Source organism: Pseudopodoces humilis, chromosome 11 (genome assembly GCF_049639895.1).
Source record: "Pseudopodoces humilis isolate 2021_Gansu_Grassland_sample_001 chromosome 11, ASM4963989v1, whole genome shotgun sequence".
NCBI classification, from domain to species: Eukaryota; Metazoa; Chordata; class Aves; order Passeriformes; family Paridae; genus Pseudopodoces; species Pseudopodoces humilis.
In genome coordinates, this window is record NC_142210.1 from 15,581,109 (window position 1) to 15,593,844 (window position 12,736).

At 56.4% G+C, this 12,736-nt stretch overlaps 1 protein-coding gene across 2 annotated transcripts; it reads right to left on the reverse strand.

Moving 5' to 3' along the window:
- Nucleotides 1–363: 363 nt before the first annotated feature.
- LOC106628277 (mucin-4-like) lies at nucleotides 364–12,399 on the reverse strand. 2 transcript variants are annotated; one of them, XM_088061050.1, is made up of 12 exons: nucleotides 12,222–12,399; nucleotides 6,871–10,335; nucleotides 5,418–5,557; nucleotides 4,969–5,133; nucleotides 4,533–4,688; nucleotides 3,913–4,043; nucleotides 2,972–3,060; nucleotides 2,393–2,576; nucleotides 1,832–1,980; nucleotides 1,500–1,619; nucleotides 1,154–1,195; nucleotides 364–1,030 (listed from the first exon to the last, which is right to left on the reverse strand). In XM_088061050.1, the coding sequence occupies exons 1-12, from the start codon at nucleotides 12,280–12,282 to the stop codon at nucleotides 1,014–1,016; spliced, it is 4,719 nt and encodes a 1,572-aa protein (XP_087917176.1). In that variant the 5' UTR covers nucleotides 12,283–12,399; the 3' UTR covers nucleotides 364–1,013. The 2 variants fall into 2 exon arrangements, with proteins under 2 accessions (XP_087917176.1, XP_087917177.1); XM_088061051.1 differs by lacking the exons at nucleotides 6,871–10,335; nucleotides 12,222–12,399 and adding an exon at nucleotides 6,232–6,854.
- Between the last annotated feature and the right edge of the window lie 337 nt (nucleotides 12,400–12,736).

The following is a 12,736-nucleotide window of genomic DNA, read 5'->3' on the forward strand; positions in this document are numbered from 1 at the left end:
CCTCATTTTCCCTACACACCTGCAAGTCTCCTCACACTCCTTTCATGGACCCTGCTTACAGTGGCTCAGATCACACAGGTTAGGCTTTGGTCCCCATAAACATGCCACAACCCTTCAGCCCTGGTGATTGGGAGTTGCTGATCCAAGGAGGGTATATCAGACCCCATCAGACCCCCAACTCCCACCCCATTCACTAAGCCCTGGCTTAGCTGTATCTCCAGCACTAAAGCTAAGAACAGAAATATCCTGTCATCCTGCTGCTCCAAGCCTGCCCTGTCAGAGCTTCCCACTCCAGTTTGGCAAAGGACATGGCTACTGCAGGATCAGTGATGCTCAAACTCTTTCAAGGTCTTATTGAACAAATGAGATTTGACAATGATTTAATTTTTTTAAGAAATGAAGATGCTCTCTTACACACAAAAAATTACTTTTCTTCCAACATTTCTGATCATGGGGTTGCATTTTGCCCTCACACACCCAGCAGACACTGATCTGGTCCTGGCTTGATCTGGAGAATTGTCCCTTCTCCTGCATACAGGGCCCAGGGATGGCTGTGAAACACAAGTGGGGGACAAGACAGGACTGGCTCACAGGACAAGCCTGGTGCACCCTGGTATTTAAGGGCTTGGCCACAGTCAACCCCTGTGTGGTGTTTAACCCTTTCCCTGTGTGCCAGGGGTCCAGCCTCACCCTGCAGCATGGGAGCACAATGGGATGTAGGAAGAACAAGGGTGGTATGTGCAGTGGCAGGTACCTGCCCACCTCCCCTCCAGTTCTGCCCCCCAGCTGCAGCTGGGAAAGGGCAACTAAAGCAACTGAATCCTTGGGAGAAGCCTGGGTTAGAAATGTGAGCTTGTGCCAGGGCAGGCAACTGCAGGCACTGGCCAAGTGAGCTGCCCTGCCTGGTGGGCAGGGGTGATGGGTTATGTGGGGGAACACTGGGGAAGAGCAGATCAAAGCACTTGGAGGATCAGCCACGGCCCGGAACATGCTGCAGGTGTGCAACCTCACAGTTACTTGTCCTCTCCATCTGCAAAGAAGAAATGAGATTTGCTCAGCCACCTTCTCCCTGTGGGGCAAGCTGGGAGCCCCAGGGTGTTTTCCTGCAGGGGCACAGGGACAGAGAGAAAGGAGACCCCACAATCCTGCTCACCTATCTGCTCATCTGAGTCATTCTCTGCCTCCTCCGAGGAATCTGTTGAGGGTTGCAAGAAAGCCCCATATCAGCTTACACCATAACCACATTTGCTGTGTCCTCCTCACCTCACAGCACCATTCCCTCCAGACTAGGTGGTGGTTATGTGCTGAGGGAGATGCTCCCACAACCCTGCACAGCCCAGGGTATGGCACAACCTGCACATGGGCACCCCAAAACCCTTCCCCCATCTGCTCAGGTCTCTTGCTGCCTTAACCACAGGGAGGCTGGGACATTCTCACTCCCCTGCCAGCCCTGGGCACCAAGACAGCATCGTCCCAGTGCACATGAGCTGCAAACCCACCCGTGCTGGGTGACTGGTATCCATCACAGCCAATCTTCGGCCTCTTCTCACTGTAGCGGGCACAGAGGTGGGCACTGCCCGCCCGATTACAGCACCAGTCGTACAGCTTCAGCTCCTGGTCTGGAGGCAAAAAGGAGAGTAAGGGGCTGAAGGGAAGAGGAGGGAGATGGACCAGTTCCAGGCGAGGCTTTCCTCAGCTTTTGGAAGCTCCACACTCCCTCCAAGGGAAACAGCATGTCAGGAAACAGGTTGGCACAGAGATTAAAATTAAAATTTACAGGCTACAACAATGCCAGCCTCAGCCAGGGGATGCCAAGGCCGGCTGTGCTTACCACGGTAGGGTGACGCCTGCCTGGAGGACCTCCAGTACCTCTCCTGCCGCCCCTCGATGAGCTGGTCCTGGCTGTCATACAGGCAGCGAACGCCGGCACCGTGCTGGTTGGGGGAGGCTGAGTGCAGCATGGAGACATGGGCACCCCACCTGCCTGAAATGGGGCAACAGTGAGCCTCAGACAGCTCTGCCCAGCTAGCACACCTGCCTCGGGGCAAGGATTGGGCCAGAGCTGGCTCCTCGTTATCCACCACTCCCACCACATCAGCCACGGTGCTATAGGGGTTTGGAGGAACTGATGGAGACCACCCAAGTGGTCCCCCAGGGTGACACCCTGGTCCCCAGCATCCCCATGCAGGTCAGACCAACTCTGGCTGTCTAATAAGGCAAGAGGAGGTCAGCCCTCAAACCTCTTTTTTCCTGTGTCTGAAGGGTAGGCCAGTCCCCCTCGCCTTCTTAGGGTCACCTGCCCACCCTGTCAGCTGGGACCCCAGCTACCCTCGCAGGGAAGGCAGGGAATGACAGCTTGGGGATGAGAAGGGTGAGGAAGCAGCAAGTCCACTTGCCTCCACGGCTGCTCTTGAAGCGTGGGTCCTGCTGCCCTTGCTGCAGGGAGCAGGGGCAGGTGGGCAGGCCCTGGCTCCATGCCCTGGGTTCCTGCTGCTGCCCTGTCCACGCCAGGCACTTCAGCCGGTAGTTGTTGCCCACACGGCTCTCCAGCTTGTAGATCCACAGCCCACGGAGGTCTGAGCAGGGAGAGAAACCATGAGCTGTCACCTTTGGCCGAGGGGACCGCAGGGGCTGTTTTGTCTCAAGGTGAGAGTCATATGGTGCTGATGCTGGAAGCTAAGCCCACATCAACCTCCAGCCATGGGACCCCATGTTCAACAGCTACTCAATAGAAGGGAAACGGGAAGAGCCTCTTGTCAAAGAAAAAAGCCTTGGGACAGAGCCATTGGCACAAAAAGTGACCATGGAATGTTTCAGCCTTAGGGCATAGCTGCTACCCAGGGGAAATGTGCTTGAGGGGGAGAGCCTGGTCTTGAGAACTCAGTGACAGCCTTGCCACAGTGGCAGGCTGGATTTCATTCCCTAGGAATATTCCCCTCCTTCTGAACCCACCCCAGCTCTGTGGCATTACCTGTGTTGTAGCCCCTGAACTGGTCAGGGCGATATTTAGCAGCTGGAGGTCTCTTAGTCAGGTCATCGTTGTAGTAAAAGCCATCCCCACTGAGTGAAGAAGAAAGAGGAAAAATCAAGGGTTGCTCTTCCTGGGTGGGATTATCCCAGCCCCAGCCCCAGCCTGCCCTTCAGCCATCCTGATCCCATGCCAGTGGAATTTCAGCACCCACATGGCAGCTCTTGGGACAGGAGGGCAGAGGCGTGATGTGCCCCAGCCTGCTTCCTCCTCTATATAGGGTACGGTATATAGGTATAGTTCTTTCTAGGTGCTGCAAACACTCCTGCTGCCTCAGGCGCTGAGACCACCGACATCTGAAGACCCCCACAAGCAGCTTCCAAGGTTTCCAGCATTTTGCCAGGCGATTTGGAGCAGAAACCCACGAGTGGTCATGCACAGGCACACACACACGCCTGTGCCGGCCACGCTTCCCATCTGGGCCACCTTTTCCTTACCCAGCTGCAGCAAGCAGCTAATGAGAAAACCCTGGAGACAGCGTGTACAGGGCAAGACGTAATGCGAGGAGGCAGGAAACAACTGCTCCGGCCAAGCACGGAAATCCCTTCCCTCGGCTGGTGCAAAGTTCAGCAAACATCCCCTATTTCCCACTCCTTCCACCCAAACCAGGATGCTGGGGGCCCAGGACTCCAGAGGGATTTGTGGATCTTGCAACAAGCACAGCCCAGCAAGACAGCATGCTGCAGCATGATCCAGTCCCTAATGGGGCAAATTTGTTTGTGAGGCTATATGCTAGGATATATGGGCATGCAGACCTCACCTGGGCTGTCCTCATTGTAGGGCACTCCCTGGGACATGGGGGAAGGATGTGACCAGAGGGAGCTGTGGGTAGGATGCATCCCAGAGCTCAGAGGAGGCAGGGATGGGGTGCTGAGCTGTTGTACCTGGTGTAGCCGATGAGCACATCGGTGGAAGTGAGCCTGGTGTAATCCCACTGCATGCCTCCATCCTGGTACAGCATCAGGATGTAGGACCTGAAGCCATCAGTGGTCAGGACAGCCTGGTATGTGACTGTCTGTGGAGAAGCGTTACAGACAGGTAAGAAAGGGAGTGAAGATGTGGGGTTTAAAATTCAGGGTGTGGGGCAGTGCTTGCTGGGGAATGGCCAGAATGAGGTCTGGAGAGAAACAAGGCAAACACAGCCAGGCCTGGTTCACATTTCACATGGAAAATGTGATGGTTTTACTTTGAAACTGTTCCATGACAAGCTTCAAATTCACCAATTTTATGCCTTTGAAAAACAGAATTTCTGGTGTGCGATAAACCTCCACCACCTTAAAGAGAAAAGTTTTATGGAACAGGGGAAGTCCAACTAAAAGTGTCCCTCAAAAAAACTGAAAACCATCAAAACATGGGCACAGCCCAGTCCTTTTTGGCAAAATGCTTCAAGACTGGCCTTTGTCACAAAACTGGTTCTTATTTTCAGGCACAGAGAAGGTCATTGCCTGCAGGTCTTGGGGTTTTTTGACAACTCAGCAGCACCTGTGTTCCATCAGTCCCTTACCTTGCGGGTGTCAGTCCATGCTGCGTAGACAGGTGCCTTCTCCCAGGTGATCTTCAGGGTCCAGGCTGCAGAGTAGGAGGACCTCAGGTACCGCCGGACCTTCGCTTCCACGTCACGGACGAACGGCGGCTTGGCCCTGTTGAGGGTGGAGAACTCCTGTGGGGTGGGAACACACAGGTCTGTGTTAGCTCCCAGTGGGACAAAACAGGCCAAGACTGGGGTCATGCTCAGACCCCTGTAACCAAAGCACTGGATGGGATTTGGATGGCTCAAGAGGTGACATAGAACCTTCAGCTCTTAGATTTGGCTCAGGAAAGGGAAAAACCATTCAGGGGCTCCATCAATTACACATCTCAAGAGGCATCCACAGAATAGATGATGGGTTTATGATCAAAAGGTGTTTTGTGCAATCGTGCTCCCAGGTGGATTCACTCACCTGGTAAAAGGTGGTGCCAACACCTCTGGAGAAGTCAGCGTTGTCCCAAAATACAGCGATCATGGGGACCTCTTCATGGCCATTGAAGCCACTGGGAGGAGGGTTGGGGTATGTGAAGACATTGTTGTCTGAGGCGGGGAAAATGATCTGTCCATTGTCTGTAAACTGAGCAGAGGGATCCCTCCATCAGGTGAGATCAGGACCAGCAGCACTCCCTGGCATGGGAGTGGCAGCCCTCCCATTTCCAAGTCCATTTTGAGCAGTGCCCAAGGAAAGCCACCACTGCTGAAATGGCCACAAAGTCACCTCCTGCTGCAAACACATCACAGCAGCATCCCAATAGCTTTGGCCCCACAAGAGTCCCATCCCAGGCACCTGCTCCGTGATGTCTCTCCCAGGGTTTTGGGTGGTGGCCACTTGCCCAACAAGCCAAACCCAAGTAGACTCACGTAGAGAGAGCTGCGCAGGGTTTTCCCAAATGGGAATCCAGTCTCAGGTTTGAAAAGTGGAGAATTAAAATCCACTTTCCTTTCCACATACTCCTGATCATTTTCCCTTGCTCCATACCCATAGAGGGGCACAGCTGGAACTGGAAAACAAATAAACAAACAAACAAACAAACAATAAAAGCAAACCACATTTATAGCAAAGCCTTTGGTCTGTATCAAAAATTTTAAAGAGCTGTAATTATCTTGCTTCTACTGGGACAGAGCCTGGACAGCAGAAGGATGGGGGGACACTGCCTAAAGCCTCCAGGGACACTCTGCATGTCACCTTCCCTTGCAGGAGCTTGTTTCCCCCTCCTTTCACTGCCTTACATGAACACAGCTGCCCTAAACCTGCTATGATGGCCTTTGTGGTCATTGTCCCCTGCTTCAACCAGCCCTGTTGGGACACTGAGCTGAATGACTGCCATTAGGAAGGGAAGAACATTGTACAAGGACTGTGGCAGGGGACAGCACAGAATTAAACACCCACAGCTCTTTCTAGAGACTTATACAGCCTACATTTTACACCCTATTTGTGTCTGTTAAAAAAAAAAAAGAAAAGCATATTTGGAGGGGATGTGTTTTCCAGCTGACGGGACTCTACTGAAGGCAGGCTCAGCCTGCCAACTGTGCAAGCTCATGTGCAGGGGCTCCTTGTGCTGCATCTACCCCCAGGATCGTGACCTCAAATACATCCCTTGTTTTCTGGGCACTGAATGACCCTAAGGATGGGATGTGTTAGTCCCACCCAGGCTGCTCTACGAGCATCACGTACCTGCGGGACTGGGCAGCAGGGTTGGGGCAGCTGCTGGCACTCCTGGTGGAGCTGGAACCACGGGGGACGACGCACGGGAGGTGACAGTGGCTGCTCCTGGCCTGGGAAGCACCTCCCTGCCCCTGGGCAGGGGGGCTGGTGGAGCTGGGCTGGCAGGGGCTGGGGACCCGCCCTGGGATCCCCCCTGGCCTAGGAAGGCTCCAGAAAGGCTTGGCCCAGAGGTGGCAGGGCCTCTGTTTGCCAGGCTGGTGGTCAGCTCCCTGCCCAGGAACGGCTGCAGGGCAGCAGGTGATGAGCCACCAGCAGGTCCTGCCCCCAGGGTTTTTGCTCCGGGACTGCCAGCAGTGATCCCAGTGGGAGGAAGGCCAGGGAGCCCTGGGCTCCCTCCAGGTGGGGAGTGAGTCTCCATATGTGCCCCAGACCCAGTGGCACTGGGAAGTGGACGGGTAGCATCCTCTAGCCCTGTCGTGGTTCCATGGAGCACAGCACTCCCTTCTCCAGGAACAGGGCTGTTGGCATCCCCAGAGGGGGCTCCAGGGCTTCCTGGCTGGCAGGGAGGCAGGAGCAAGGCAGGCCCCTCTGGCACAGCAGCCCCCAGCTCTCCCTTTCCCCCTGCAGAAGACCCCACTATCGACTCACGTGCTGAAAGCCCAGGGCTGGCAGCCACCCCCTCTGCAGAATTTCCTCTCTGTGGAGCAGAAGGCAGCACCGGGGCAGCACTGGGGGATATGGGAGCATGAGGGGATGCTTCTCCCAAAGGTGCCGGCATGCCTGAGGCCACCTCATCTTCAGGAGACCACAACTGAGCACCTCCAGCTTCTTCTGACAGCCCACCTGGTGAGCCTGGCAGCTGGGGGCTGCTCCCACTCTGGGTGCTTGGTGCAGAGTCAGGGTCCCCATTGGGTGCCAGCCCTGAGCTCAGCCCATGGCTAGGGAGAAGCAGAGAAGCAGCCACTGAGGTGGTCATGCCATTGGGAACACCGCTGTTGTCTGGAGCCGCTGGGACCAGGCTGGCACCAGGGGAAGGTCCCCCATTCACTGAGGCTCCTCCAGGCACCTCCACCACATTGACTTCGCTCAGTTTTCCATCAGGAAGTTCAGTATTGGAACCACTTTGAGTGCCAGGGGCAGACAGAGAGGCTTCTTGAGGGCCAGCAGTCTCCATGCCTGTGTTCAAGCCACCACCGGCTGCAGCAGCTCCAGGAAGGCTGGTTTCATCAGCAGCCTCACCTGCCCATCCAGGTAATGAAGACCCCTCTGTATACAAGGAAGAAGATGCAGACTGCAACACACCTCCTGTTTCTCCACCAAGGGTTTCTGAACCAGCTGGTCCCATTCCAGTAGGAGCCTGGGACTGGCCTGTGGACCCTCCATTACCAGCTCTTTCACTTGCCCCTTCTCCTGCAGCTGGAAGGACCCCAGTGCCAGCACCCAGGGAGGGCTGAAGACCTTCAGCAGCACTCTCTGCTCCTTCAAGTGCACCCAGGCTGGATGGATTTGAAATAGAGGAGGATGCAACATCACCACTGGGAGAGGCTGAACCAGATGAGGAACCTGCACCAGGCAGTTCACCCTGCTGAGGGCTGGCAGCTGAAGAACTTGTCTCCATGTTGGGATTTTCACTCTCTGGGTTTCCTGCCTGAGCCACATCCCCTGCACCCTCAGCTCCCTGCACCAGACTAAGCCCTGGGCCAGTTTCACCATCTGGAGAGGCTGGGGACAGGCTGTCAGGGCCAGGGGCTGCAGATGACATGAGTCCTGCCTCATCACCCCTTGACACAGAAGGTGCCACCACATCACTGGGAGAGGCAATACCGGATGGGAAACCAGCACTGGGCAGCTGATCCATCCCAGCTGCTATTCCATTCCCTGCAGTGGAGCTCAGGGATGGCTCAGACTCAATCCCACTGCCTGCTCCTTCCACTGCTGGCTCTGCTGTGCTGGCTCCTTGCTCTTCTGCTGCTGGCAGCCCCACATTTGTGCCAAGCTGGTCCCCAAGGCCAGGTGATGGGGGTCCTACTGGTCCATGGACTGCTGAGCTGGAGGCATCCCATGCTGAAGTTGAGTCGGTGTCTGGCCCTTTGGCTCCAGGGAGGCCGGATCCCACGGGAGCACCAGCTGCTCTTCCCCATGGCTGAGACCCACCAAAAGATGGAGACCCAGGTGCTTCCTGGGCAGCACTGAGGTCAGGACTCACTGGTGTCTCTGCCTCAGACACAGGGCCAGCCACAGACCCCAGGGGTGGGAAAACAGCCCCAGGAACACTGGCAGATTCACCGGGCAGGTCCCCTGTTCCTTCAACTCCTGAGAGATCAGGCTTCATTCCAGCATTGCTGGGAGGTGCAGAGCCAGGCAAGGACCCTTGTCCCAGTGCTGGGGCTCCTCCTGTTCCATCTCCAAGTGCTGATGGGGGGGATAGTTCAGCATTTGCCAAGTCTTCTGTCCCTCCAGTCAGCAGTTCTCCATTATCAGCAGGAAATACTGAGGGCTGAAGGGTTGGAGCACTCATGTCACTCTGGATATCTTCATAGGGACTGGCATCCCCTGGACCTCCTGCCTGTGCTGTGTCCCCTACCCCCTGAGCTCCCTGAACCTGGCTCCCAGCAGTGGGCCATGCCAGTCCATCAGGTACAAAAGGCTCTGGGCTGGGGGCATCTGAATCTGAGCTCAAGCCAGTGTCAAGTCCATTGGCCTCCTGGGGAGCTCCAGCCAGCATCCCAGCGGGCTGTGACTCCCCAAGAGATGGAGACACGGCTGCTTCTGGGCCAGTAGCGAGGTCAGGACTTGCTGGTGTCTCTGCTGCACCATCAGTGTCAGGCAGGGCTCTGACTCCAGCCTCTGGGGCTGGGTAAGCAGCCCAAGGAGCACTGGGGGTGTCTGTGGAGGATGTCAGAGCATCAGGAAGCAGCGGTTCTCCAGTGTGGGTCTGCCATGGAGTAGGCTGGAGAGATGGACTGGCCAGATCCACAGCTCCCACATCACCTGAGGGCAGTGCAGTGGCTGAGACGGGGAGATTTGTGTCACTCTCTGCATCAGTGGGAACCTCTGGGCCTGGCAGTGAGGTGGCAGTGTCCTCTGTTTCCTCAGGTGCCACTGGTGCCCTGCTGGCTGCAGGTGACAAGGCTGAACCAGAAGGCTCTGATGACACCCCAGGAACTCCCTGCCCATCCCCATCCCCATCCCCATCCCCACCGTTGGATGGTGTCAGTGAAATGTCTGGGCTCAGTGCCTGGCCAGGGAGGAGGGAGGACTCCTCAGGGTTTTCCACTGCTCCTGACATCGCTGGGCTCTCTGGAGGAACGTTGGATGGGCTGGTTGTGCTGAATTCACCATTTATTGCATCTCCTGCATCTCCAGATTCTGAAGCCAAAGGACTTTCCTCACCAGCTGGGGCCATTTCTCCTGCTGGCTCTGGGTTAATGCCCTCAACCCCGCCCACTGCTCCATCCTGCTGGGCTGGAAGCAGCTCCCTGGCATCAGGACTGGAGCCTGAGGAGTTGGCACTGGCTTCACCTTGAATAGCTTCAGGCAGGATTACTCCTTCCTCAACTGCTTCCTGGCCTGTGGTCAGCCCTTGGCTCAGCAGCACAGTGACACCAGCAGCTGGCTCTGGCACCCAGGTGACTGCCAGTGGAGAGGTGGTGGGGAGGGAGGTAGTGCCAGTACTGAGGTCTGTGTCTCCTTCTCTGTTTGCAGGGATGCCCTTGACATCCTCAATGACAGGGGTGGTCCCCAGAGGGACATCAGGAGGGACATCTAGCTCATCATGCACTGCTTCTGGGGTGACAGCAGGGTGCTGTGTGGTGATGGCAGCAGCAGTTGTGGCCATATTGGGAGCAGATGAATTTCCCTCAGTACTCTGAGTGGTGTTAGGAGCCTGGGTCCCATTCACCGAAGCTGGCACCGAGGAGCTGTGTTCGCTTGTCACCGTCACTGGATCCGTCTCAGTCCAGGGAGGGAAGGTATCAGCATCAGCTGCTGTGGAGCTCATCTCTGTTGTGAGGGTAGTATGGGGCCACTTGTCCTCTGTTGCCATGGGGAAAGCTGTCCCCACAGTAAAGGACCCATCGGTAGTGACAGGGACAGCAGCAACAGCCCCGAGCCCTGCAGAGAAGCACAAAGTGGAGTGTTACAGTGAGAGCTGGCAGCCTGCCAGGCTCAGACACCTCTCTGTGAGAATCATAAAGCTCCCACCACTTCTTAAACCTCTTCTACCTCATCCCATAGCCTTACAAGGCCCTGATTTAAAAGCCAAGGAGTGCAGTGTGGGCTGCCTTGGGTAAAGCACTGCACAGCACCTCTTGCGTCTTCAGCATCAGCAGCTGGCAGCTGAGACAGGACACAACTCACCACAGGTCAGGGAGAGGCAGTGGTGCAAGCATGGAGGCAAAAGCAGCTGCTGAAACCCAGTCTAGTCATGGGATGCCCGGCCACTGGGTAGAGCTGGAGCCCAGTAAGTCTAGTTCATAGCCCTGGGGGTGTCTGTGCAGCTCTGCCACCTCAGGGCAACCCTCAGCCCTCTTTCCATCACTGCAGGGACAGCTCTGAGCACAGTCACTTCTGCACAGCCTGGGGGCCTTCTGTGGTTTTTTCACCTTTCGGGTGTCTGAGGGACATTTAAATAACTTTACCCAAAGCCCACTGTCAGACAGAAAAGCCAAGGCTTAGGGAAGCCTTCCCTGACTGCAGATGGATTCTGATCTGCTGCACTTAAAGCAGGTTCAATAAAACTCTCCTGGGCTGGGCACCTGCCTGCTCCTGCCCCATCCCTCTTGCCTCCAGCTGACTGAAGGCACCAGGGGTTCCCTGCCCAGGGAATATTTGCAATCTCCCAGGACCAAGCCCTGCTTACAGTTCTCTCTTCCTGCTGCCAAAATCCTAACCCACATCCAGGAGCTCTCCTGAAAGGAGGAGACACCTGCCCACATCTCAGACGTGTCTCCCAGAACCTACTGGCACCCATGGGTGGCGTCTCACACGGTCTTATTTTTAGGACAGGGACGCAGGCTCTGGGGTGACCAGGCTGCCGCCGTCGGCTCCGTGAGGAGCCGGGTGGATCTGCTGACGCTTGGCTTTAGGGAGCTTCAATTAGGGGAGACGGAGGGCACCCTGATGGCAAGATCCAGCAGGGCTTTCCCGCAGCCTGACAGCCCCAGCCTGTTCCCAATCCTGGTGCTCCAGTTTGTCAGGTTCCCCCTGACAGGCGGCCAGATCTCCCTGCAGCAGAGGTGCCTCCAACCTCACCGCCAGCTCAGCTCGTTAGCTCCCAGATAGCTTGTGCAGGGTCATTAATGAACATCAGCTCCTGTGCCAGACCAGTCCTCGAGGGGTCCATCCTCTGCTAGACCCACATTCCCTTTCCTGGCAGGCTGCTTCAGTGTCATCTTCCCTGGCTGGAAAAGGCTCGTTGTACCAGCCCCCTCAGCCAAAGGAACACAGCAGCTTCTGTCCCCCATCTCAGGGAAAACAAAGTACATCAGTCAAGTCACCCAGTTCAGTCTGGCCCACTCACCCCTAATTCTCACCCTAAAAACAGGGTAAATCCCTGTTTTATCTTAATTCTTCAGTGTGGAGCAGGAAACACCATCTTCCCCACACACTCATTCATAGGAAGTTTGTGTGAGAGGGGCCCCAGCATTGAGCACCAGCATTTGCTCTTCCCTGGGATGTGGGAGGGGTGGGAGCATCCCTTGTTCCTGCTCTGCCAGCTGGCTTCCCTTGGCTCCTTTGCTGGAGGGGTACACAGCTGCCTGCAGGCTTCCGGGCCGGGCTCTCATCTCTCCCACGGCTCCACGCCTGCAGCCAGCCCCTTGGGGTGATGCCTGCCCTGTAAAATGCTTTTCCAGCTCTTTGGCTGCAATGACTTGAAAGGACTGGTCGAAAGAGGAGTTTCCAGTACAGCCAGGAGTGAAAGGCATCTCACAGTGTACCTGCTGCACCCTGACAGGGCTCGGGTAGCACATGGGCTAGCAGAAAAATATAGGACGTACCGTGCAGAATCCATGTGCAGCATCCCAGGAAGGTGGAGAGCGTCCATCCCCTGGTCCCCATGCCTCAGGCCTCCACACAGGCAGAGCACTAGGAAGCTCAAAGGGAGGAGAGAGCAGCAAGGTGCAGCTCCCTCCGTCCCTCCCTGCCCTCCTCTCCTGCAGAGCTGGAGTCCCACAGGTGCTCCTGCTCCCTCCTATTTATAGGGATGGCAGAAGGAGGCAGGTTGCCGACGTCCTCTCCCGCCCCCGCTCCCTTCCCTCCAATGTCCCTGTCACCCTTCCCTTCCGGTGGAGCCCTCCCCTTCCCAAGGGTTGGATGCCTTGTTCAGGTGGGGCATGGGCTGGGGTGTGCCCAAAGCCCACCCTGCAGGGACCCACGTCTCCCCAGGGAGCTGGGTGCAGGCTGGTGCAGCTCCCTGGGCTGCCAGCACCTGAAGGTGAAGCTGAGCCCAGAGCAGTGTGTGGCACTGCCAACAGTGGCATGGCAGTCACCCCACAGACCCCACAGAACCTGC